Raw genomic sequence first — 27,951 nt, 5'->3', positions numbered from 1 at the left:
AAAAAATTCTTCAATACTTTGCACTAAACTGAGAAGAGAAGGCAAGAGAAAAAGTGGAGGGGAAATTCTCATAGCACGAAGTTTTATTTTAACTGGGCAAGAAAAAATAGAAGCTGAAGAGCCCCAGAACCCTGTTAATGTACATATAACTGAATTTATGATAAAGCTACACAAACACTGGGCCATGTCCTTCACAAAATAGCCAATTCTCATGGAAGAAAACCATGAACATACTACAGACACTTTTATGTTCAACTTAAGACTGACAAACATCTATTTACACAGAATGAGCTGTGCCATTGCTTGGGATTTAAGTGCACTAATACAATTTACATCTAATTAGTAGCAGGCAAATATGAAAAATATTAAGAATTTCCCCAGTAATTAGGCACATATCTTACAGTTTTGAACAAGCCACCCTAGAAAGCACAACTATCTCAATATAGAGAAAATGGGGGACTTCAGACTATGCTCTAAAATATGAATTTTGGCAAGCAGCTTCCTGTGAACAGGATTCTCCATTTAATCCTCTAGTTTAGTCTCTCTAAGCCAAAATATGAGTGCTCTTAACAGAATTTCCTTACCTTGGCATCCAGAGTTTACCAAGGGAGCAAGGAGTGTTCTACAAATGTCAGACAAAAGCATAACAGCAACACAAAAGCAATCACAAAGGCAGTACCAAAGTGGAAAGGAAGCATGATGGACTCTGTACTGTTCAAATTACAAGTTAACAAATTGTTGCAGCTTTTAGCTTAATCTCCCAGATCACACCTACAGACAACCTCAGGAGTCTCATCTTTGATTAGGTCAGCAAAATCAGTAATTTTATTAGCAACCAATATGAAATTTAATTTATAGCTGGAGAATGAGCTCTCTGTTAGACACACTTCACAGTCAAGGCCAGCAAGACAGACCTTAGTGTTAGTCAAATATTTGAGATCCAGCAACCTGTCTCTTCAGAATCCCAGGTCATGATCACTTGTGATGAGACTCTAAATACCTGTGGCCAATTCTAAACATGAGAAGTTGGCTCCTTCAATTCTCACCCTACTTAAGGACATCAGAGAAAACTAAGAAAACTTCAGGGTTCCTAAATGTTCTGCATGGCTCCCTCAAGCCTTCCAATTCAAACTCAGCTTCTTCAGCCATGGCCATGGTGCAGTAATACTGAGTGGTTGCACTACAAAAAGACCCTCCCCAACACCAAGGCATTTCCCCACAGAAATAATAAATAATAATAACAAATCAGACAACTGACTTAATTTTTACAGTTCCATATTACCATTTACACACGTGTGTGATTACAGTTGAGCTCCCCAATATAAATTTCTGCACGAAACTAAGCTCAGGCTTCAGATACATGCTTTATGCCCTAATGGCTCTATTTAGAAGATGTCAAAGCAAAAAATATTTCAGCTCACCTACTGACAGAAGGCGCCACATAACAGCAGGGGTAGCAAAGCAAGCAAAGACATCATCAGTGCAGGCAAAGTGAGTGAGGTGGGGAAGGATCACTGACTGCCCACGGCACTGGCCCCACATGTACACCTGCCCACTCTGGGTCTTGGCAGCCGAGGTGTGAGCAGAGTGGCAGGCTGCAATCTCTATAACTCTGAATTTACAAGCAAACAAAAGAAAAAAGAAAAGAAAAGGGAAAAAAAAAAAAAAGCAAGTCACTCTCCTAAGAACGAAATGCGGTGAAGCAGCTCGCTACGACCCCTTTCCCTGGTGCAAATCATATTTGTAAGCATGCATGCACTTCCAATCAAAAGAATGTTTTCCTGTCATATGTAGAAAATTTAAAGGGACTATTGAGGTTTCATCAAATAGCAGGCACCCAGAAAGTCTCTCAGTGATAAGGCATCTTGGGAGTGAGGAGACACAGCTGCACCAGAGCAGTGTATCTGCTGCAGCAGATGCTCCACTGATACTGAAACAGGAAAGGGCTTCAATACCCCCAACTCCCTCAAACAAAGTTATGCTGAGTTTTAAGTCTCTGAAAGTCCTTGGTGGTGCTGGGCAGTGAGGTGAGTGGCTGTAGAGAAGGGGTACTTGGCAATTATGAAAAAGGAGATAAGGAGGTGTTTAAAAAAAAATACAATTTGCATTTTGGCTTACAACTGAACGTTAATGAAAACTTTTTCATCCTTGCTTCTTGGTAACAATTATAAACCAATCACTTAAACATACTTCTTTTAATTAAAAAACTGAAGTGTTGTTACCCAAGCTATCATGATGTTTCATGGACTTTCATTTTGAAAATTGAAAGCTAGAACCAAACTGCACTCAGAGCTGTTTCTAAATGTATTTTAGCCATGCTAGGCTATCTCATTAATCCCAAAGTTGATTCAGAATTTCAAAACTCCCATTGTGCTCAACATTATGCAATCCACTGTTTTGCAGTCTGAACTACTGCTTGTTTACTTGTTTTCCCAGCTGCCTGGGGAAAATAGCTGGGAAACAACTTGTTTAAAGCTGTATGTACAAATCTTGCAGGCTTTAGTGAGGTAATATTCCCCATGACACCAGGAATGCAGATCCTGGCCAACAAAAGGGAAAGGCAGCGTACAGCACTAAAACTGTGTTAAAATGTGGTAACATTTAAAACAGCCAAAGCACCTGGGAAAAAAATCAGTTACATCTGAAACATAAAGATAGCAACATTCAAAAACAGGTCATGTCTCATCACTGGAGAGGAGTTGCCTCTTCCACAGACACAAATTTAAGAGGGACATCTGACTTGTCTTGTTGTTTGCAGTAGGAGGCCAAAATCAAGACCTCAGTAGTAAGGAACAAAAAGAAAAACAACAAAATAAAATTTCTGGCCACATATATACATGGCTTTAAGTCAGCAATAGAAATAACTGCACCAGTACCCATCAAGGAGTTGCAGGAAAACACTTAACTTGTGAAAAGCTATGTTTAATTTTCAGGCAACAATACCAAGGAAGAACTCCTCCTTTTTTCTCTCTGTCTTGGGTTATGAGCCAGACTGAAGAGCAGAAAGGACAAACACAGCAGATGCCCACTCTTCACATTTTTGATGTACACTTTTAAAAACTAACATATTAAAATATAATTTATATTGAGACAATAAAGCTTTTAGCATTGACTTCAAATGATGAAACTACATCACTGAAGAGAAACTGCTCTTAAGGAGGATAAAGTACAATGAAAGCAGAAAATAGGACATTCGGGCTCAGAACATTCAGTTTCTCTTTCACAAGGATGGTAATGGGGCAGATTCAAGCACTTTCAGTAAAAACCAAACATTAATGCACTGATTTTGTATGTCAGACAAATCTGACCAAATTTAGCAGAAGAAACACTACAAAAAATTAAAGGCTATTTCTTCCAAAAACATAGATTAAAACCACCATAATTCTCTGCAGCTTTTTTGAGAGAATGCCAACTAATATCTGACTGCTAGACTGTAAGTATTACCTGTCCTTGTCCACAATAACTGTTGTAGGGTAAGACTGGTTACTTTTATTACCAGTACCTAACTGGCCATATGAATTGGCTCCCCAGGCATAAATCTGACCTTCATCTGTTAGCACTAAGGTATGTGCATAGCCACAGGCAACCTACAAGGAATAATAAAAAGAAAAAAAAAAAAATCTCATTTTTATGTAACAGTAAGTTAATACAGAAAGATACATGTTATGCCATACATTAATGTCATTAAGTCTATTCCAGTGTAAAAACGACAAAAACTGCAAATACAGGTAAGTTTATTTCAAAAAGAAGCAAAGTAGATGAGGTGATTTTGAGGAAAAAAAAGCATCTCAGTGAGGAACCCTGCCTGATAATCTCAAGAATACAGCAAAAGAATTGCTGGAGACTGAGAAAAAAGGAAAGCTGGACAAAAAATATGGACAGTATGCAGAAAAAGGCAGATAAGTCTTGCACTGACCTTACTCTGTGGGCAACTGCTCCAAGGTGAAGAGCTGTAAAAACAGGGGAGTTCTTCCTATCTGCTCCTCTCCTCCTCAGCTGCCAGCCACACAAAACTTCCCCCTCCCAGTGCCAGTTCCAGAGCTGACCAGACCCTTGCTGAGGTAGCTCACATCACTGGAAGGAAACTCCCCACATCTGGGCTTGAGGATCACCAGTGCCTACACAAGGTAAGCAACAGGAGAACCCAGCCAGGAAAGGGGGGGTAGAGATGAAACTTTTCATCTTGATGACAGCACACGGCTGTGTCAGCTCATACCCTCGTGTGGAAACCCACTTGGTCCTCCTGAGATGCCTCCTCAGGTTAAGTTGCCCAAATGGCCAGCACATGCCCCACATACACAGTGGGAAAATTAGCAGCAGTAATCTTGCTCTTTATGAGATAATGTAACCTATCAATAACCAATGTGTGTTGTTCAAATCTAGCTCATGTATCTTTATATGATCTGCAAAGCACATTTAATATAAGTATATGTAGTCCACTGTCATCCATGAAGCATGTGATGATCTTTAAATGAAATAAATCTGTAAGTTATTTACTGACAGGAGGGCTACAACTTGGTATTAATTGAAATCAAGTGGATGGAAATATAATCTCAGTTAGACTTACTGGAGCACTCATACTCTCTTAGCAGGAGAATAAATACAGAGGAAAATAATTCACTTCATTACATTATTCTCCAATAATAATTGCTACCAGCCAAGATACTGTCTACATCCCAGAAAAATGAATGCAAAACAATGTAATTAAATGAGTTTCTTTTTAAAGATTTTAAAAAATCCTTAACTGTCATGAGTAAATAGGATACAAAATTTAAAACCCTCTTGTAAATTTTCACTAGTTTACAAAACCACTGCTTTCTAGCAGGATGTATCACTTCCCTGACAGTAACATTTATTTTGGACAAACAAATTACAAATTTTTAAGTATCAGTTCTGCAGTTACTTTAAATATTTCTTAACAGTCAAAAAAATTTACCAGTTTTCTAGTTAAGGCTGATGGCTACCCAGTTATTTGGTAATGGTTAATAATCACCCAACCATGGAATCAAAAGAAACTGTTGATCAAAAGCAGTCAGAGGAAACTTGTTCAGTCTCCAAACACTGGTTAATCACCGTGGCTGGAGTGCAGTTCTAAAAGTGACACTCAGCCTGACTGAAAGACAAAATGCTGAATTGCAGCACTCACCCAGAAAAGATGACAGAGGGTTAATGAAAAATGAGGCAGTCTAAGAAGACTTTCTTATTTACTACAATACTAGTTTGTGGGTTGGTTTTTTTTAGCTAGCTGTCAAAGACAAAAAAAAAAAAGAAAAAAAAAAAAAGACCAAACATTTTTAATTCCCTAGTCCTCCTTAAGTAAAATCCTGACCTCACTGGAGTCAGTGGCAACATTCCCACTGAAGTCCAGAGGATCACAGTTTCCCCCACAGTGGCAGAGGTCTATTGTAAGCCGCATGTTTTTATTCTTATAAAATGCCACTTGAAACCAAGAGATGAAAAACTATCTGTTATAAACACAGAACATGCCTTGGCATATTTTCAGTTGTTCCCAAAGGGTTTGACATGGAGCACCACACACATACCCTCTGCACACGAATGCCCTGCAGAGCAGCTATTCGGCACGGGGTTGGTTGGTTGCCACTGCTGCCCAGTCCCAGCTGACCATTGCCATTGTAACCCCAGACGTAGACCTTAAAAAACAGAGAAAGGGATTTTAACTGTTTACTCCTAGCTACTTCTTTTGAAAGCAGCAGAACTACTTCAGAGTAAGAATACAAATGAAAATAATAAACAGAAAAGAAAGCTGGGGCTGGGCTTTTTACACGGGTGTGTGGCGAGAGGACAAGGGGAAACGGTTTCAAACTTGAAGAGGGGAGATTTAGGTTGGACATGGGGAGAAAATTCTTTCCTGTGAGGGTGGTGAGACACTGACACAGGTTGCCAAGGAAGTTGTGGCTGTCCCCTCCCTGGAAGTGCTCAAGGCCAGGTTGGATGGGGCTGTGAGCAACCTGGTCTGGTGGGAGGTGTCCCTACCCATGCATCAGGGGTGGAACTAGATGATCCCTTCCAACCCAATCCAGTCTATGATTCTGTGATAATTTGCTTCAATATTTCCTATCCCCACACCTTAAGACCTGTAATTTATACGTGGATACAAATATACAAGTATACATGCCCATATAAATGCACATATATACACACATATATATATACACACACATTTGCATATGTTTTTCTGCACTGCAAATTTTGGATGCTTCTTCTGTTTTGAAAACATCAGCTGCCATTTGTCATCTCAGATTCTAAACCTCCATATTCATGTTGCTCTTTAAGGGTTAGATGATGCAAGACTACAATATTTTAGTATGAAGAGTAGAAAACATGTGATTCATATGTCTGTTTCCCAGCACAGAGCAAATTCAGCATGAATACTTGCCTTTTCCAAAGAGCTAATTTGTGACTCAAAAATCCTCTAACAGAAAACACACTAAACTGCATGTTATTCACAACAGTCTGAGGAGGCTGTTAACAGCTTTATGCTGGAATTTAGGGGAAAATACTGAGCTCTGATAATTTCAGTAATTTCAATGTTTTACCACAGTCAATAGCTGCTTAGATCTAAGCTGAAATGCTTGGAGCAATGGAGCTAGAGAGGATATAGGCTGCCCAGAATCTTCAACTCATAACTGAAAATAAGTACACTAGAACCTCTTCTTATCTTTGCAATGATTTTTAAAACTATGAGAGGGATTCAAGGGGTGCTGCAGTAGAACAAATATATTTAATATACTTTTATTTTCTGTTTTCTCTTGAAATAAAGCATGCATATATGAACACTGAAAGTTAAAACAGCATTCACTGATTATTCTCATATTCTTAATACTTAAGATTTTAGTATACACAATGATTTATTTTTCTAGGACTGCTAAATACAGCAGTGAGATAATGTATTAATCAGCAATTTAATTTTTGCTAGAACACTGGCCCTAAAAATCACTCAATGGATGATACAAACCCAGTTATTTTTACATATGAGAAAGTGAAGCTAGAATTAAATGCTAATTATAGGTATATAGTTTCAATATGATTTAATCATAGAATTTGTAAAAATCTTCTGGCCTTCACAATTTTATATTTACTTCAGAACTATATTTTTGAGAAAATTTGAAATTTGATGATTGAAAACCTTCAACTGAAAACCAAGTTCAGTAGTTGATACAAAGTATCAGCTGCTAAATTTGAGGAATCTCATAAACCAAAAAGCCATAAACAAAATGTTAGAGAACAATTTTCCCTGTTTCACTCCACCTCCTTTCTGAAAAAGAAACCATAATCAGCATGAATAGGAAGATGTGCTTAAGTGTGTCAGAATGTGCAAGGCAATTTATTACAAAGGTTTTTACAAACAGAGCAAGCAGGTAGATTTGAGGGAGTCTGTAAAGGTATACTTTTCTGAGTATACTTTCTTTTCTGAGTATAATTTATTTTCTCATTACTGACAGCTTTGAAAACATCTCCAAACCATGATACTACATAAAATAAAACTCTGTGATAAAATTCACTCTAAGTTTCTTACCTCTCCATTTTCCACTACAGCCATAGAGCACATCTGTCCACAAGCTATATTAACTACTATTTTATTTTGTAGGCAGCTGGTAACTCTTCGAGGAATTGGCTGATTAGCTGTTGAACCAGATCCAACTTGTCCAGAGTTATTATAACCCCACGTATATACCTGTAGTAAGAGAATTGTCATAAAAGGAGGTACTGTAACACTGTAAAACTGTAACTTTGAGTTCAAAGTATATATTCAAGAGATAAAGAAGTTAAGCACATAAATAATCATATTTTGAATTCAAGTGGGTGCCTTCTCTTACAGATGTAGGCAGATACACAGGTTTACTATTTGACTATTTCTATAAAATATGCCACTTATAAAATTTATATATTCCATTATGTTCCATGCAAAGATAAGAGGCAACATGACAGTTGCATTAATGCTGAAGGAATTGCTTGCTTTCCAGAATGAAAGTAGACTGCCTAACTAGACACAGTTGGCACCTCAAAGTAAATGACAAAAAACTTTTACTTTGGTGAGTAGGACTCCTTACATGAGTGTCATTTATATTAATGTCAGCTGTAACACCATTATGCATTTACAGTAAAGTAGAGCATAGGAAGGAATTGGCTGCCCTCTCTGACAAAATTAAAAATTCTTATTATTAGCAGATGTAACACAAAAATCACGATTCTGCATGCACTTCAAAGCAGCCAGATCCTAACAGGATTCTCATTTTTATAAAACAGTTGTGCTGCATGAGCACTGTGAGGCCAGCAAGAAGTAAGGTCTAATGCTCTAGGTGCAGAATGTTTTCTTGTTTCTCACGTATGTAACTTCATTCAGAGATTTATTCCAAGTATTCTCACCTCTCCATCAGATGTTAACACCATAGAATGATGAGAACCACAGGCAACTTCAATGACTTTCTTGTTCACCAAGTTAGTAGAGACTTGACAGGGAATGAAACCATGATTTGTTGTACCATTGCCCAACTGACTATAAGCATTATGACCCCATGTATACACTTCTCCTTCTGTAAAAAAACATAAAAAGCTGGTTTACAATCTCTATATTTCCAATAAATCCACAATATAAAATTACAAACTGAAAAGTCACATTCATTAACAGTATATTTAAGTATATACATTAGCTGTCTAAAAGGTAGGTTAAAAGAGGATGAGCTGAATGCAAGTTATTCGTGCAAATGCAGTTATGAGTAAAAATCATCAAGAATCAGCTCTGGACCTGTGCTTTTGTAATACTTGAGTTCATCGACTGGGGAAGGAGAATGAGCATGACAGTGAAATCTGCCAGCAACAAAGCTCAGGAGAATACAGATACAAACATAAAAAGTATCCAGAAGGGTCTACCCTCAAGGGTGAAGAAAAAGGTGGAATGCAATTTAATATAAAAACAGTCCCACATTTACAACACAGTTCCCCTCGCCTACCTTTAGTCAGCTAATCTAGACTAGCCAAAGATTTCTTCTTATCAATAATAGAATCATAGAATTGGCTGGGTTGGAAGGGACCTCAGAGATCATCAAGTCCAACCCTTGATCCACTCCCGCTGCAGTTCCCAGCCCATGGCACTGAGTGCCACATCCAGTCTCTTTTTAAATATCTCCAGGGATGGAGAATTCACCACTTCCCAGGGCAGCCCAACTTCCCAGGGCAGCCCAGCCCATCAATGTAGAGAGACAAATGGTAACATCATCAGTCAAACTCTAACAGACCCTGACTGGAAACACAATATTAGAGATTTGTCTTCAAGAATTATGCATTAATCAACAACAGAAGGGCCACTAGCATGATATGGAAAATAGAGTGTTAATGAGACAACAGAAAAGTAAAGATTGAGAGTCAACACAACTGGTCTTTTAAAGCACATTCAAAAGTAGGTACAGGAGGGAAAGGGTGCATTTCAGCTAAAGAACAATGCTGGCACAAGAACATATGGCCATAACATAAGCACTAATACATTTAAAAAGCAATTAGAAGTTTCAAAGTTAAGCACAAGGTTAAAAAAAATAATTTCCAAAAATAGTAGCACATTCAAAGTAGAGATTGAGATTTTTTTTGAGACAAGTCGTGTTCACCAGTTTGATTTGATAGCCCAGAATGTCTATGCCAGTTCTTTCTTGTAAGGTCACAGCACAAACCTTTCATGCCTGCTGGATTAATAAAAGTGGACTATCTGAAAATGTAGATTATACTTTACCTTCTGTAGCAAGAACAACATGAGGGCCACTTCCATAACTCAGGCAGGCAATCTTTTTGCCACACAGAGAATCCAGCCTCCTTGGCTCAATGGTGCTCTGCATGTCACCAGTTCCTAAACACCCACTGCAGTTCATGCCAAGCACAAAAACCTGTTACAAAAGAATCATAAATTAGGTTGGAACGGAAGACCTCCTCAAAACCTCAGTCCAAATCCCTGCTCAACAAAGGTCTAAACAGACCTGTTGACTCAAGGCCATGTCCATATGAGTCTTGAGCAGCCCCCAAGGTGTTCAAGATCTCACAACCCTCCAGGATAATGGTAATTTTTTTCCTAATACTGAATCAAAATTTTCCATCTTCCAGCTTGTATCCATTGCCTCTCATGCAGCCACCCTGCACCTTCAAGAAATGCCTAGCTCCATCTTCTCTTTATCCTCTGACTGCAGTAGTAAGACTGCAGTCAATTTGAATTGAAAGTATTTTAGTAGCCATCAAAATTATCAGTCATTTTTATATGCAATTTTTCTAGCTATACTATCATAGTACTGGCTTCCAGTGTAACTTAATACATAAATGACTAAAGAGGTCATGTTCATACCCACTCTTGGACAATTACCTCATCATTTTCAGTTGCATAGAGCACTTCATTACCAGCACTGCCAAATACACAGGCTTGACGAATTAACTTGAGCTCTTCTTGGGAACAGAGAGAAAAAATTGGCCATTTCCCAACATCTAGCATCTTCAGGGCTGACAATAATGTTGCCTCCAAGACCTGACATTGTTAAAAAAAAAAAAAAAAAAAATCAAATACCTAGATGGAAAGAAACATCCAGATCTTTGCACGGTGAAAAGGAAAAGTTTAGAGAAGCACCATAACCTCCTTTTTCAACCACAGACTGGTATTTTAATTATAGAACAATACTTGCAGATAAGCCATTTAAATAAGCAAATAAACTATACCATGATCCAGAAAGAAAGAATCTATATGTATGGAGGAAAGAGCCCTATAAGAAGTTAAATGGTAAGATAGTATTTTCACAATATCTGTACAATATGACTCCGAGCTTATGGAATTCAATGTACAGGATTTTTAGGACAAAATGTTAAGTGTATATTCAAAATTTGAAAATAATTTGTCTTTCCCTCTGGTGCTAAAATTACTATTAGGAGAAGAAACCATTAAAAAAATCTGCCCAAGAATACACTTACCTTGGAAAAAATACACACATTTGTATTTCAACAATTGTTGAATCTTTGAGAACTTCCTAAGAATATTTGCATTTTCTGTAAGTAGACATATAATAAAAGAAAAAATTCAATTGAACATAACTTTTTCTACCTCGAACTGAAACAAAGATATGAATATATTTTAGTTTGGAATTTGTCAGTTGTAAGGATATTTCTTTTTTCATTAGTATCACTTACTATGAAAAAATGTATGCAGAAATGCAGATAACATTTGAAACTGTAGAAATAAACTCTTTATCTTTAAATAGCATTTAATGACATATTTATTTATAATATACTTCTCAGAAACAGAAAGGAAGGTTTGTCATCTTCACAGAAGAAAAGTTGTGGGTTTTATCACACTAGTTCTTTCCCAGTTCCCTCACACCAAGTAACTGACCAATTTCAGCCAAATTTGCAAGTGAAGGGGAAGTTAAGATGCTGCTGGCACAATCCATTTGGCAGTAGGAAGCTGGACAATCAGACATTTATGTTATGAAATAACACAGCAAGCAAGCAGGTCCAAGCTAGTCCTAGCAAATGCTGTCCTCTGTGACACTGTCCTGGTTTGGGCCAGGATAGAGCTGATTTTCTGTCTTCTAATTCTGCTTTCAGCTAAGTCTCTGTAAGTAGCTGTACTTGCTGAAATGAACAGCAAGTTTCTCAGTCAGTGTCTGATTCTAGGACTGATAACACTCGATGTTTCTAGTTGGAGCAAGGAAATGGGCTGCAGAACCAAGGCCACTGCTCAGTTCTGCTCAGTTCTGAGGAACATCTGATGCTCTGGAAAGAGAAAAGGAGTAAAGGGGTCACACCTGCAACCCTGCTATAGGGAGGAGCAGACAAGACAGGTGACCAAAATTGTCCAAACAGAGCATTCCATCCCATATGCATCATACTTTGTATAAATTTGAGGGATCCTGAGGGTCAAGCCCCTTCCTCTTCACCCCTTCTTTGCCTGTTCCTGTTTGTTTCAGCATCCTGGGAGGATTCTGTCTGTTGGTCTGCCTGTGATCCTGATCCATGCCATCCTGAATCTGTGTGTTCCTGCCTCCAGCTCCTGACTGCTGCTGACTCCAGGAGTCCAGCCTGGACTTTCCCAGGGCTGCCCTGCAGCCTCGGTGGGGACATGAGATTTACTGGAGGAAGAGGGGGAGAATGTGGTACAATTTTTTTATTATTTGTATACGTTGAATACTTTTTTCCTTTTTAATCATTACTGTTTCATTAAAGCTGTGTAGTTTAGTTTCCAACCCATAAGTCTCTTTCCCTTATTCTCTCTCCTTTCTTTATCAGGGAGAAGAAGGGTATTAATAGGGAGCATCTCTCATTCAGGTAATTGCCAGCCCAGTGTTAAACTGTGGCAGATTTATGGCACCCAGAGTGGCTTAAACTCATTAGCTCAAGCCCAGATTCAAAATCAGACTAATTTGCCAGAATGGATTGAATTCCAGCTCCGGTGGGAGGATACCCAGCTGGCTCTTTTGAGAGGGAATCAGAATTTTTCCTCTGGAAATTTCAAAGGGTTGGAAATTGAACCAATCATGCTGTACCTCTGGTATTTAGGCTATGCCATATGTTGCTTTGCAGACAGGATTAGCATTGCTAGGTGGCTTATCTTTGGCAAGCACTGCTTAAAAACCATAGTTGTGATATGGTCTTTAATACTGATATACAGTGTGGTACATCGTGCAGTGGCATTTCATGCAGAGATAGATGGAAAACTTTATTGGTAATCATGACTTCAGTATCATTATGTTTCTGAATTTCCTGTTGAGTGTTATAATGTTTCTCTTGTACTGGGGAGGAGTGAGATGACTGTCCTAGCTGTGAGGGTGAGCACATCTGTTCTGGGACTGAGAGATGCTGCTTGGAAAGCCAGAGCTGCCACTCATAGAGAGAGCCCTGCTTCTTCTGCCTCCACAGCCACTGCTCCCCACACACACGTGTATGGCCACAGCTCTGATACAGCCAGACAGCATTGTCAGAGTATCTGCTGCAGCCACAGCTGCTGCTTCTCCTTCCACAGATGAAGTGAAAAGCTCTGCAGTGAAAGTCAAAGACCAGCAGGTGCCAATTGCTACTTTGATAGTGCATCAACAACAGCCTCATCCCAGCTGAGATGCTCTGATCCCCACTCACAAGCTGATCCAGCAACTGGAGAGCCAGGGAGTGATCAGCAGGAGAGAGAGAGAGAGCCTGTGGAGAGTGGAGGTTAGCAGTGGCCTAAATGAGGTTACACCACCATGAAGTGATGCTGTGACAGATATTCTAGAACTTCAGCATGAACTGGAGTCAAAGGCAGCCAGGTGGTATGCCACTATTGACACTGATAATGCATTTTTTCCTATTCCTTTAGCACCAGAGTACAGGCCACAGTTTGCTTTCACCTGGAGGGGTGTCCCGTACAGCTGGAACTGAATGCCCCAGGGGTGGAAACACAGCCCTACCATCTGCCATGGACTGATCCACACTACCCTGGAGCTCCAGAACATCTACAGTACATCAGCTACATCATCGTGTAGGGTGGTGCAGCAAAGAAGTCTTTGAGAAAGGTAAGAAGATGATCCAAATTCTTCTAAAGCTGGTTTTGCTGTAAGAAGAAGCAAGGTAAAGCGATCTGTGCAAGAGATACAATTCTTGGGATTAAGTGGCAAAATGGGCATTGCTACATCCCAATGGATGTGATTAACAAAATAACAGCTATGGCCCCAACAACTACCAACAAAAAAGGTAACTTAGTGCTTCTTAGGAACTGTTGGTTTCTGGAAGATGAATGTTCCTGGTTACAATCAGATTGTGAAACCTCTCTATGAGGTTACTCAAAAGAAGAAAGACTTTAAAATAGGACTCAGAACAACAAGCTGCTTTCAAATATATTAAACAGGAGAATGTGAAGGCAGTGGCCCTTGGACCAATTCAAACAGGGTCAGGCATTAAAAATGGGCTCTACACCACAGCTGGGAATGATCCTACACGGAGCCTCAGGCAGAAATGTTCAGGAGAGACTCGAGGTCAACCTCCAGGATTCTGGGGTCAGAACTACAAAGGCTCCGAGGCCAACTACACAGCCACTGAAAAAGTGATACTGGCTGCATATAAAGGAGTTAGAGCTGCTTTGGAAGTGATTGGTACTGAAGCACAGCTCCTCCTGGTGCCCTGATTACCTGTACTGGGTTTTATGTACACAGGTAGAACGTCTCTTCATCATGCCACTGATGCTACATGGAGTAAATGGACTGCTTTACTCTCACAGAGAGCTGGAACAGGAAAACTCAATCGTCCAGTAATTTTAGAAGTAATTATAGACAGGCCAGAAGGCATGTCTCTGGGATGCCACCAGAAGAAATGTTACAATGGGCTGAAGAAGCCCCACCATACAACCAGCTACCAGAGAATGAGAAACAATATGCTCTTTGCACTGGTGGATCCTGCCATCTGGGAGGAAGCCACCAGAGATGGAAAGCTGCTGTATGGGACCCTATACCACTAGCTGCAAAAAGAGCTGAAGGATAAGGTGAATTAAATCAATTTGCAGAGGTAAAAGCCATCCAGCTGCCTTTAGACATTGCTGAGCAAGAAAGGTAGCTGAGACTTTCTCTATACGGACTCAGGTGGCAGCAAATGCCTGAAGGGGGTGGTTAAAGCAGTGGAAGCAAAACAACTGGCAACGTAGAGATAAACCTATCTGGATTGCTGGACTGTGGAAAGACATTGCTGCTCAGCTAGAGAAACTTGATGTAAAAGTGCATCATATAGCTGCCCACAAACCTTTACATCAAACCACTGAGAAACATCAAAACAACCAACAAGCAGACGAGGATGTTCAAGTGTTCTAAATCGATTTGGACTGGGACCATAAAGGTGAACTACTTTTAGGTAGGTGGGCCCATGACACTTCAGGTCATCAAGGAAGGGATGGAACATATCGATGGGCTCATGACCAAGGAGTGGACTTAACTTCGGGCACAATTGGACAGGTTATCCAGGAGTGTGACATATGCACTGCAATTAAACAAGCCAAAAGGTTGAAACCTCTGTGGTTTGGTGAGGGAGATGGTTGAAACATAAGTATGGGGAGGCCTGGCAAATTGACTGCATCACACTGCCTCAAACCCACCAGGGTAAGTGCTATGTGCTGACAATGGTGGAAGAAAGTACAGGATGGCTGGAAATATATCCTGTGCCTCATGCCACAGCCCAGAACACCATCCTGGGCTTAGAGAAGCAAGTCTTGTGGAGATGTGGTACACCAGAAAGAACTGAGTCAGGCAATGGGACTCATTTCAAAACCAGTCTTACAAGTAACCGGGCTAAAGAACATGGTATCAAGTGGGTACATCATATCCTCTGTCACACACCAGCCTCAGGGAAAAATGAACAGTACAATGGACTGTTAAAAACTACCCTGAAGGTAATGGTTGGTGGAACCTTTAAACACTGGGACAAGCACTTGGGGCAAGCTACCTGGTTAGTTAACACCTGGGGTTCCATCAGTCGAACTGGTCCTGCTCAGTCAGATCTTCTGCATTCAGTAGATGGGGTTGAAGTGCCTGTGGTGAATGAAAGGAATCTGCTGGGGAAAACAGTTTGTGTTTCTTCTGCTTTGGGCAAAGACAAACCCATTCATGGAGTTGTTTTTGCTCAAGAGCCTGGACACACTTGGTGAGTGATGATGAAGGATGAAGAAGTACAACGTATACTTCAAGGGAATCTAACACTATGAGAATACCCAATTTTTCCCTGACTGGCTGAATCAGTAGAGCATGGAATTTTGGGGGTCATGGATCCAAGCCCCACATTAATTATTGTTATTTGAATTGTTGCATAATACTAACAGTGTTAAGTAAGTGTTTTTCAGGACAATGCTATGGTGATGAAACCAGAACTTGGTTCACTGCCTGGTGTCCAGTAACTTCCTCAAAGATGACATCTGTAACCCCGTGGAAATGAACTGTGACAGTCGTTCCTTGCCTTAAGAATCTGCTACAACAGACATCTGCAATTGTAGACTAAATTAACTCAATGGGTTTTGGTATAGAGAGAAAGTAATAATCTCTGTATAGGTGTATTTAGGGACAAGAGACAGTAGTGACTCAAGCATAACAGAAATGGTATGGAATAGAGGGTGGAATGTCCTGGCTTGGGACAGGATAGAGCTGATTTTCTGTCTTCTAATTCTGCTTTCAGCTAAGTCTCTATAAGTAGCTGTACTTGTTGAAATTAACAGCAAGTTTCTCAGTCAGTGTCTGATTCTAGGACTGGTAATACTCGATGTTTCTAGTTGTAGCAAGAGAATGGGCTGCAGAACCAAGGCTCAGTTCTGAGGAACATCTTATGCTCTGGAAAGAGAAAAGGAGTACAGGGGTCACACCTGCAACCCTCCTATAGGGAGGAGCAGACAAGACAGGTGACCAAAATTGTCCAAATGGAGCATTCCATCCCATATGCATCATACTCCGAATAAATTTGAGGGATCCTGAGGGTCAAGCCCCTTCCTCTTCACTCTTCCCTTTACCCTTTCCTTCGCCTGTTCCTGTTTGCTTCAGCATCCTGGGAGGATTCTGTCCATTCATCTGCCTGTGGTCCTGATCCATGCCAGCCTGAATCTGTGTGTTCCTGCCTCCAGCTCCCAACTGCTGCCGACTCCAGGAGTCCAGCCTGGACTGTCCCAGGGCTGCCCTGCAGCCTCGGTGGGGACATGACAGTTACTGGGGGAAGAGGGAGGGGGAACATGGTATTGTTTGTTTTTATATATTTGTATACGTTGAATAATTTTTCCTTTTTTATCATTACTGTTTCATTAAAGCTGTGTAGTTTAGTTTCCAACCCATAAGTCTCTTTCCCTTATTCTCTCTCCTTTCTTTATCAGGGAGAAGAAGGGGATTAATAGAGAGCATCTCTCATGTGGTTAATTGCCAGCCCAGCATTATACTGACAGACACATAGCAGGCTTTTAAGACACAAAGGACATGAATCCATATGGAATCAGGCTGTATTCATCTGCTGTTCACAGAACAATCTGTTTTACTTTAAAAGGCTAGTATTTATTCCATGGAGGATTTTAAGTATTTCAAAAATATGGTAATGAATAATGAAAGCATCACAGACTCATCAACAAAGCTGCATCCCACTTTTGCACAAGACTGATGAAGCCTGAGGTTCAAGACAGCCAGGGTGTCCTTCAAATGTACAGATTTCATTACTGGAAGGACATACTGGTTTCTTTATATGTGGGCTCTAATTCCAAGAGCAGTATGTTAGAATGTATTAAGCTTAAGTAGAAAAGTTTTTTTCTGTAACCTCCTTCCACAAAGCACTCTTTTTTTACCCCATCATTGACAGGTTAAAAAAACACACCAAGCAGCAGCATTTCTTTCATTGAAGGAAAAAAAAAAATCAAACACTCTCACAACAAGCACTCAAGGAAACACTTAGGATACCGATTTTGGTTTTGCTATGAAAGTTAATTCTAACAAGTTTATATTGTTGAAACATTAGGCTGCAACACATAACATCAGAACTTTATACAAAATTAAACCAACCTTGTAAGCCCAAGGAGTAACTCAGCGAAATTAATACATTGTTCTTCTAATATATTTTAGAACAACACAACATTTCTTTCACAAGTATCATTTTCCTGGCTATAGTTTTGGCTTTCTGTTTATCTGGAAAGCTACCAGCATGTACCAAGTTACTGCTAAATATAACCAAACTTCTCCCTTTTGAGTAGAGCAGAATTGTCAATAAAAATTCACACTCTGACCTTGGTACTGACTCCTTGGGAAGGAGGAGATTCATCCTCCATATGGATTTGTGCTTGTGTCCCCCTGCAGAGAAAGAACTAAAGTTAAAATTGCTGTATCATATTGCTGCAGCAATATTTTATGGAATGATACACATTTAATATTAAGCCAAAATTATCTGCTTCTGTGTGCTGAGAAAGCAGGAAACACAAAGCTCAGGTAATTTTGGTATTATATTCAATTGTAGAGTGATCAGTTACAGACTCTGCTCTTCTGTATTCTTATCCAAAGAAAGAAATCTTAGCTAAATAAGAAGCAAAATTAAATAGTAAAATTGATCAGACTATGATGGGAAAGAAATAAATTTTATTAAACACAATACTCCAATGTCTTCTTATTGCAGTAAAAATGAATTTAGAAACTTGTTGATGTAATTTTTCATGACATTTCTTTCAGGAAAGATAAAGGATGCTCAGAGCTTTTAATTTCTGGTTTAAGCCTTGAAATATCCCAGTTCCATTCAGGAAACTAATGTTAGGAATACATTTGGATCTTTTTTGGTTTACTGAGAATTGTTAAAATACTCATTTTGTTTCAGAAAGTATTGCCAGCCCTGTAAAATACTTTCTAAGCATCATCAAAAGAAATACATTTTCAGATCAGGTGTTTCTTGCATATTTATACACATATATTCTTGAAGATTAATAATCACAACTCTTGTACTACCCTTGAATTATTTCTTAACATAAAACTGTGCAAGTCCATTTTCAGTAAAACTTCAACCAGCTCTGAGGCTGTGCAAGCTGCTTCTACTCAAGTGGGAAACTTGTACACATCATATTATTTGAGGTTTATTATTTAAGCCATTGCTAAAGGTTGTTCACTTTTCACTGAAAATTTACTATCTGTAAGATTCTGAGTACAAGCAGAGTAACACAACAAACAAAAAGTTACAATTTTACTTTTTTACTTTTCAGAGGCATACCACACTTGAAAAGAAATATCAAATGTAGCTTTATAAAACTACCTAACTTACTAGTAAACATGCCTTCTGTAAGACTTTGTGCCATAACTTAAGCTAAGGAAATAGAATATATGAAATTCATATGATTTAAATATTATAAAGGCTAATGCTTTTAAAAAATATGATTTTATTTACTGAACAAAGATTGGTTTTATTTACTTGAGACAAAATAGCAAACAATTGCTGCAGCTTAATTATACTGAATATTCCCACTGTTCAACACATGCTTTAACAAGCCCCACAAATCTACATAAACATAGGATGGTTTATACAGCTCCTCTGAGACATTAAATGATAAATTCAGCTCATGTGTTAAACTCCAGCTAATTTCTTGTCTGTGTTGAACTGAAAGCTTAAGGTTCAAACACACTACCAAGTTGAAAAAACTTGAAGATAAGTCATATTCCCTTTCAAGTAGAAAGGACTACATGGCTGACTCAGTTGGCCTTGCATTAGCATCTACTTTGAGCTGAACCTGGGGATCCCCAACACCCCCCGGGGCTGTCAGACAGGACCTATGGGGTACCCAGACCACAGCTAAAAACTAAATGGCACCATACAAGTTAAGTGTAAGCAACTGAACAGAGCCCTCAATAAACACACAAAGACATTTGCCAGGATTCACAGTTCAAGGGCTAAAAGGTAACTTGTCAAGCTCTTGCTGTTCAGTGCTTCCTTACTTTCTTATTGTCTTTAACATACAAAGTGTTCAAGCAACAGAGATGCAACCAGGTGATTTTGTGTACATTATCTCTGTTTAAACCAGAGGACTGTATTACTGAACTACAATTCTGTAATATTTCAAGTATGTGAGCAGTCCTACTGTGAAACTGAACATTAAGTCTATCCAGTATTTTGCAGCATCAATTTCCAGCACTCTCTAGCAATGCTGATCTATGTTACCCACTTCTTGGCCATCCTTAGCCTACACTCAGCCCTGAGGGCTGACACGTTGCCCAAGAGAATAACTATTATCTATGAAGTTATGAAGAAGTTATCATATTCTTCATATTATCTATGATATTCTATCTAAGATATTCTTCAATATCTTCATATTACCTATGAAGAACTAATTTAAGTTAATGCCACATTCTGCATTGACTTCCTCAAGCCATTTGACACAAACTCATATTCACAATTTTTCAAGTTCTAATGTATCAGTTCAGTTGCTTCTGTTTAGACAAAAGCACAGCATGATGTTAAAAGCAGTTTGTTAATGTAAAGAAATATACATTAGGATGGACTCTTGCACTTACCTAAGGAAAAGTTTTCTATCCTACCACTTTTTCAGAGTCCCCCAAACATGCCGACCAATTTGCACTAAGTTTTCCAGAACAAATATCACTTACATGTCCTCACAGGTAAAAAGTTACAATATGTTTTATCATAGAATCATATAACAAGATAGTTTGGGTTGCAAGGACCTTAAAGATCATCTAAGCCCAACCCCTGTCCAACACAGTCTTGAACACCTCCAGGGGTGGGGGGTAAAAGGGTAAAAGAGGAGGGGGTAAAAGACAGTGGTTTTATATGAAAGATACATAACTAAGAGCTGACTGCCCCACAATTCTATTCTTTAAGCTGTTCTGCAAACACAAACACTTTATTTCTGAGCAGCCCTAAAGGAGTACATGGGATGGCTCAAATTACACCCATTTGTTCTATCATTCAAATTCATGTAGCCTAATAAAAGTACATACTGATTGCCACATCTGCATCTCCAAAGATGTTCTTTCTAAAAAACTGCAATTGATTTCAGAGCACATATTCACTCTGGGATCCTGAAAATAAAGACAGACAAAAAAAGTATCCTTAGGCCTGCCTAAGAATCCTTCTTACCTGTGTACTTTTAAAATTCCAGTGAATATGTGCCTAAGTAAAAAAACCATTGCATATGCAGAGTGTGAAGCAAAGAAAAAACAATATTTTTACCAAAAATTAAAAGATAAAATCCTGTGTATTTTAGTACTTCAGGCACAGAAGAAAAACACATCCTAGCTATTTCAGACAAGTTATTTGGGTTATTCATCTGCTAAATCCCGCAATAAATGTATAATTGCTATGAAATATTACTTTAAAATAGGTACCAACTCCATTAAAAAAAATACTTCAAAAAAAGTAAAAAGGTAAGCACAATACTTCTCATGTATTAAAACTTAATACACATTTTCACTAGCTGTTAAAAAAAATATGCTCAAGTGCAGATCTAAAGGAGGAGATTTCATCATGGTAAACATCCATGTCTTGCGGAAATATACAAATATTTATATTAAACTTCCACAAGTCTCTTATCTGGAATCCAAGTACAATTTAAGTACTCTGGCAGTCCGAGTTTAGGTGTTGGAATCTGAAAGTTCTAACCACTGTTTTGATCCAACCATTACACATCCTAAGGTAAGGCACAGATGCTTCCACAGTACAGATAAGACTGAGTTAAGGAACACAAGTGGTAGTTCTAATAGTAAAGTTGTAGCAGCAGTCTAAGACTGTTTCATCCTGAATATTTGAAGAGGTTCACTGACTCATTTGCCTGTCAACATTCTTGTAGATTCTCTCAATAGGAACTTGGCAAGCAAACAAAAAATTTCAGAACTCCACTTAGTATTTTCTCCCTCTTAATTCTGGCATTCAGACACATCATCTGCTGAATCAAAGGTCTGTCTGGACCAAGGACTCTAACCACCAGGTTAGGAAAGATCACGAGGAAAAAGACCCAGAAAAAAGGGACTTACTAGGAAAGGAATCTAACCACCTCTGATATTTTTGATTTCTCAGCAGTTTCCTATCAGAACAGTCACTAAATTATGCTAACTTGTCCAAGTGATCTTGCAAGAGAGGACAAAACAGTAATATTACCAACAGTTATTGCTACTGAACAAACTACATTTTCCTTCTCAGAAGTCATGAGTTTTCTAAATTATCTTCCTTCCTCATGTACAAACGATGACATGCCACTAGTTTGTCCAGTGCTGATAACAAACTAACAGCACTCAGCATGTCATTCATTCTTGCACTGATGCTGCATTTTTCATTACCAAGAAATTGCAGCCCTTGAGAAATAGTATGGGATTTACTGAAAAAACTGCTACCTTCTACTCCAACTAAAGCACAGTTCTCCCAACCCCTTTTTGGTCCATGACACCAAACCTACAAGCAGCTTAGAGGCTAGACCCAAAACACAAGAAATGAAGTACTGACAGTCTGAAAGACTTGACATCCTCGACCTTGTAAGGATGCTACAGAAATTCTAATTTCTGCTACAGAAATTTCTAATTGAAACAATCTGAGACAAGGCAGTGTTGCCATCCCTATCTCCAGAGACAAATCTTCAGCCAAAAACATCCTTGGACACCAAATATCTTTTGGTTTCACCTGTTGGTTGGCTCCAGGGATGGACCTCCAGCACGACTCCACTAAAGTTACAAGTGGTCCATCTGCATGCAGGATGCTGCTCTGGAGACTGGTGCTTGAAATCTATTCACAAAGGCCTTTTTTTTCAGTAACAGCATCACCCCCAAAAAGAAATCAGTTGCCAAGAATGAAAGCAGTGAAGGACCAGATGCAAACAACACACAAAAGAAAACATGAGCACACAGCAAGCAAATAAGATAGTGGGAATATTGTTTTGTTTAGCCATGCTCAGCACTATCCTTCAATACAAGTTCAATATTACTGCAAGAAAGAGCAAAGACATTGTGGAAAAATATTTTGAAAGAAACGAGAAGACAAAAGAAAAAACAAAGGGTATGATTTTTCAGCTCTCCAATGGTTTAAAAATAAGTTTTGGGGCCTGGTGTGAAATTTCTGTCCTAAGTGACAAAAGTGCTTTGAAAAATCCTATGTAGATTCCCAGGACTGCTCCCTCTCACCTCAAAAAAAAAAAAAAAAACCAAAAAACCCCCCCAAAAAACCAAAACAAAACAAAAAACCAAAAACAAACAAACAAACAAAAAAACAAAAAAACCCAAACAACAACATAAAAACAAAAAAACCCCAAAAAACAACCCACGTTGGGGTTTGGGGCTAACAAGATAATTTGACTAATTCCATTTTTATAAAAATCATCCAGGACTTTAAAACTCCCTATATTCTGGCAAGGCACACCACATACTTAAGCTTCTTTATTTCTCCCATTCATATTCAAATTATTTTTTCCCTTTAGAACTGCTGTCTATCATCACCATTGATGTAGAATGGTTTATTATTTACCAGCGAGAAACAAGAGTGGAAGTGACTGAAAAAATTCATCATCATCCACCAGAGGGAAAATCTTTAAAGAAAAAATAAAAATAAATTAAAATTCTTTTCTCATTCTACAAGCCCTGCAGTGATCCTGTAAAAATAACTTCAAAGCTTTGGCTATCCATCTACTTGGCTAAAAAAATTAGGATCTGAATACAGCAACTAACAACTAATAAGAAAGAGAAACTATATAACAAACTAATCAAAGCCAGGAATGCAAAGATTAGAAAATAGTAATAAGGCTTATACTAAAATTATGCCTCTCATAGACTTACTGAAATAACTAAATGCTAAAAAAGCCTCTTAACAAAGTGTCAAACACAAAATGTTTTCACTTCAAAATATTCACACTTCTTTCCACAAGTGCAAAACACCTTTTGAAGGCAATTGAAGTATTTCAGATCATGGAAAAAATGCAAAAACTACCTTCAGTGTTAAAAAGCATTATAGGATGGTGGAGGCATTTTCACAGAATTAGTGGTTTACTTCTGCAGTAAAAGGGGAAAAAAAAAAATGAGCATCATCTCCAGACCTTGAAGTACATTAAAATAATGAAATATTTTTTTAAGTCTCTTGGGAACAGGACGTGATTCCTGTGTCTAAATCTAACCTTTACAATTAAATGTAACCTAAATCTAACCTGAGATGCAGAAAAAACCCATTTGTTCACTTTCTAAAAGTGGCTGATCCAAGATTTTCAGAGAATTAACTTAAAAAGCTCTTTCTCTTTGTTGAATTGTTACCCAAACTCTAAACACACTTCAGTTCCCCTAAACCACACGCACACACAAACAAATATAACTAATGCAATTGTTAGCTCTTGTCTATTTTAAATGCTATAAAATTTACCATATAATTGACGTGTTAGAATTGAAACTTAATTCTCATTCTTCATTTTGACCTTCCAACCTGAGAGTTCAAGGAACCAGCTTTAGGGGAAAAAAGTGTTCCAAAGATTTGGATTGAAAATAACTTTATTAAAAATATAACCCATATAACAGAACAAAACAAGGCAATAAATATGTGAAATAAACAGCTATTATATTTTTATAATCCTATATAATCTTAGTACAGAAAATACTAAAGCTTTAAGAATTTAAGAAACACTAACAGGTCACCAAGAAGTTCAGGATACACCATGTACAAGGCTCACCTTTAATCACTTCCTTACACAGAAGATCCTTCTAGACTCATTTAGACTAAAAAGATTTAACTTCTAAAATCTATGTTCTAGAACATCCTAAGCCTTAATAAGAACCCTAAGCAAGCCCACAAGCATTACCAAACCACACCTGGCTTTCTTTCCTGCATTTCTTGCTTACTTCAGTTTAACCCAGTCTTTCCACACATCAGAGCCTGGGTCTGTGACCAAGGGCTCCTTCCTACAGGTGAGAGATCTACATGGTGGATGTAGATCTACATGAGAAGTTTTTTCAGGAAGTTTTTCAAGACAGAGTTTGGCTGTAGCTACACTTGCCTGTGACACTGGGCACCAGCCAGAAGACTTCCCATGGTGGGATGATGGTGCTTTCTTTCCTTGACACAAAACCAGGATTTGCCTAAGGTACATACAACAAATACACATCTGGACACACACACACACAGACTGGGTATTACATAAAGAGAGCTGAGAACACTGACATTTTAAACTTCTATAGTTAGAGATGCCTGCAGAAAAAGATTTGGTATCTTTCAGAAGAGGGAGTTATGAAAGAAAAGTTATCTTACTTCCTCCATGAGCAAGTGACTCTGTAACTGTCCATCTGGGTATTTAACAGTCTATTTAACCTACTTAACAGGTATTTAACAGGTGCTGGGACTGACCAACATTAAGAGATTGGATTAGACTTAACAAAAGTTTCCTAACTGCTAGAAAAGAATTAAGAGACAAAATGTTATTCTTTGCAGTGTAAGTTTAAGCATTTAATATTCAGTCTACCCACTGCAGTAGTGTCTCCAAACTGCAACAGATCATATGCATCATGATTCCAAGGTTATTTTACATTAATTTTATCACTCAGTGGTCTTACTTCTATTCTTGTTTTTACTTACATGATTAAAGAACCTAAATTGTCTATCTCAGAATTATTTTTGTCAATCTCCATTTTAGAACTGTACCTTATCTCCTATACTTTTCTTTCCTTATCCATCCTTTTTCTAGTCTTTATTCCTAAAATCCCTTATGAGATAGGTAAAAAAATTCTTTTCAACAGAGATTTCCCCTTTTATTTTTCTTATATAAATACCAAGTAGATTCTACCTCTGGCATAAAACAGCTTTGTACCTTCTTTGCTTCTAGGGCCCTCATAACTCCAGCACAAGTAACATCACGAATTCATGCTCTTGATTTTTAAAAGGTCGCCCTTCTGAAACTGAAAATTTCAAACCTACCTCTGTTTACTCCTCTATTTATTTATATATATTTAATCAAATAAAAATGCAGTCCAATATCACAAGCTGACTAATAGAAAAGGCCAGATTATTTGAGAGAAAAGGACCTACAACAATCACCTAATCCAAATACCTGACCAATTCAGGGCTTATCAAAAAATCAAAGCATGCTATTAATGGGACTTTGTCCAAATACCTCTTAACTACTGACAGGTTGAGGCACTCACCAGCTCCCTAGTAAGCTTGTGCCAGTGTTTGACCACCCTCTCAGCAAATAAATGTCTCTTCATGTCCAGTCTAAACCTCCCCTGGTGCAGCTTTGAACCTTTCTCACATGGCCTATCACTGGAACTCAGGGAGAAGAGCTCAGCACCTTCCCTATCCACTTCCCCTCCTCAGAAAGCTGTGGAGAGCGATGATCTTACCCCTCAGCTTCCTTTTCTCCAAATGAGACCAAGTCCTTAGCTGCAACCCAAAGGACAAGCCTTCCAGCCCTTTCACCAGCTTTGTTGCCTTCCTCCAGAAACAAATTTCCAGACCTTCACACACTTCTTCAATTGTGGGGCCCAGAACTGCTCATATTACTCAAGATGAGGCCACTTGAGGCCTCAATAATGCCAAATCCAGCAGGATAATCACCTCTTTTGACAGGCTTGTCATGCTATGTTTGATGCACCCTAAGATGCTTTTTGTCCACCTGGCTTCCAGGGCACATGCACTGAGCCTGCTGCAGACCAGCACCGCCAGATCCCTTCCAGCTGGGCTGCTGTCCAGTCACTTCTCTCCCAGTGCACAGTGTTCCTCCATTTTAGGTGCAGAATATGGCATTTGGACTGGTTACATTTCATTCCATTGTGTCCCCATTCTCCAACGTATGTCACTCTGCAAGGCCTCTTGTCCCTCAAGAGTCAACAACACCTCCCAGTTTGGTACCATCAGCAAACTCGCTAGTGGTGCATTCAAGTCTGGCATGCAGATCATTGATAAATATATTGAACAGGACTGGCTCTAGAATCAAAACCCTGAGCTTTCCTGAGAATTTCTCACACTACTTACTGAGCGAGTCTAAAGCAATTTGGTGCTTTTTTTTTGGTAAGCTCACCTTACCAAACATCTCACCTTACTAAGCATCTATATGTACGAACAACTGGATCACTACACATCCTTCCCAAATGATACTGTTATCTATATCTAAGAAAGAAATCCACCTGTGATGTAATTCCTGGAGGTAAGTGATACATTTACCCAAATCCAACCTTTGTGGCCCAGGGCAGACACCATCACAAGCTCTTAGTATTTGTTTTCCTCAAAGGAATGACACACTAGGCTTTTTTTATCCACATAATCTCTTTCTATTACTTTACGGTTCATCACAGGGTTCACATCTAGTGTCATTCTGTAACATTCATTTCTCATACCTGGCCAGAATTAACTCTTTCCAGCAGGATCATTATTTCTCCATATCTCCTTTACCCTATGTCACCTTTTAACATCCATTAGTTCAGCCCAAATGGTGCACAACACAGCAGTCTACAGACCACAATCAGCTTGGAACCTGTAGTGAAATCCTTTTGCTAATTGTTCTCTCTCTTTATATCCATCACTATTAGAAGTCCCAAGGATACACGGTTAACAATCTCCCATCTCCCGCACATTAACAAACCTCGGCTTCCCCAAATATTCTTTCCCTTCACTCCAAATGCAACTTAGCCACGAAGCTCAGCTCCTCAAGCGCACCGAGAGCTCCACACCCCTCTCTGCACACTTACGGACGGAGACCTCTGCATCGCTACACAAACCTGACCCCTGCCCGAAGCCCCAAGCCCCGGGTGCCCGCCATGCACACACCGGGTGCCCGGGAAGGGGCACCGAGGGCAACACCACCCCACAGCGGCCCGGAGCACCCTGCCTACTCCCGCTCTCCCCCTCTGCCCACGGGTGGGGCGGCCACCAGACGGCCAGCGGAAGGAAACCCATCATGCCCAGAACCATCTGCAAGCCCAGAAGCTCGCAGGCCCCCAACCCGGTGGCACCCCAGGGCCACCCTCTCCGCCCCGCCCCGCCACCGGGAAACGATGGAGAGCCCAGCCCAGCCCAGCCCGCCCCGCCAGTCCCCTCCCCCGCCACGGCCCGCCCGGCAGCTGAGGCTGCGTCGCCTCCGCTCTCCTCCGCGGGGAGGTGCGCAGTGCTCTGCCCGCTGAAGGGGGCCGGGGGTCAGTCAGGGTGGCGGCGATCCCCTTCCCCTGTCGCTTACTTTCCCCGTAAGCGGCGGCTCCTCCTCCCTGCGATGAGACAGGGGGAAGATTCCCCCGCGTTCAGACGCCTCCGCAGCCGCCGAGGGAGGGAGGGAGGGAGCGGGGGAGGGAAGAGGGTTGGCACCTCCCAGGGATCCACCTACTGCAGCAGCTGCAGCGGGGAGAGCCCCGGCATCGGCCCTCCCAGCCCGGCCGGGATACGGCTGCTGGGAAGGCGGCCCGGCTGTGGGCGGCCCCGGCTGGAGAGTGGTTTGTGTCTGCCCGAGGGTGCGGAGGTGGGGCCGAGGAGAGGCCCAGAGAAGCCGGGAGGGGCGGAGGG

The 27,951-nt window shown here is 39.8% G+C and overlaps 1 protein-coding gene across 6 annotated transcripts in view; it reads right to left on the bottom strand.

The window, feature by feature from the left end:
• The window catches only part of RCBTB2 (RCC1 and BTB domain containing protein 2), a 42,663-nt gene extending 14,922 nt beyond the window's left edge, over positions 1-27,741 (bottom strand). The window contains exons 1-11 of one of the 6 annotated variants that reach the window (XM_071739196.1): positions 27,632-27,716; positions 17,741-17,804; positions 15,442-15,527; positions 10,957-11,031; positions 10,361-10,519; positions 9,743-9,893; positions 8,389-8,555; positions 7,538-7,696; positions 5,544-5,651; positions 3,445-3,587; positions 1,422-1,612 (exon numbers count right to left, since the gene is read on the bottom strand). In XM_071739196.1, coding sequence (XP_071595297.1) covers positions 1,422-1,612; positions 3,445-3,587; positions 5,544-5,651; positions 7,538-7,696; positions 8,389-8,555; positions 9,743-9,893; positions 10,361-10,486 — 1,045 coding nt within the window. In that variant the 5' untranslated portion in view covers positions 10,487-10,519; positions 10,957-11,031; positions 15,442-15,527; positions 17,741-17,804; positions 27,632-27,716. Of the gene's footprint in view, positions 1-1,421; positions 1,613-3,444; positions 3,588-5,543; positions 5,652-7,537; positions 7,697-8,388; positions 8,556-9,742; positions 9,894-10,360; positions 10,520-10,956; positions 11,032-15,441; positions 15,528-17,740; positions 17,805-27,631 lie in introns of all 6 variants that reach the window. The other 5 variants (XM_071739188.1, XM_071739206.1, XM_071739181.1 and 2 more) reach the window with 5 other exon arrangements.
• Between the last annotated feature and the right edge of the window lie 210 nt (positions 27,742-27,951).

The sequence above is a fragment of the Heliangelus exortis genome, chromosome 1 (genome assembly GCF_036169615.1).
Source record: "Heliangelus exortis chromosome 1, bHelExo1.hap1, whole genome shotgun sequence".
In the NCBI taxonomy this organism is placed as follows: domain Eukaryota; kingdom Metazoa; phylum Chordata; class Aves; order Apodiformes; family Trochilidae; genus Heliangelus; species Heliangelus exortis.
The sequence above is the reverse complement of the archived record's forward strand: the minus strand, read 5'-3'. Positions and strand labels throughout refer to the sequence as shown.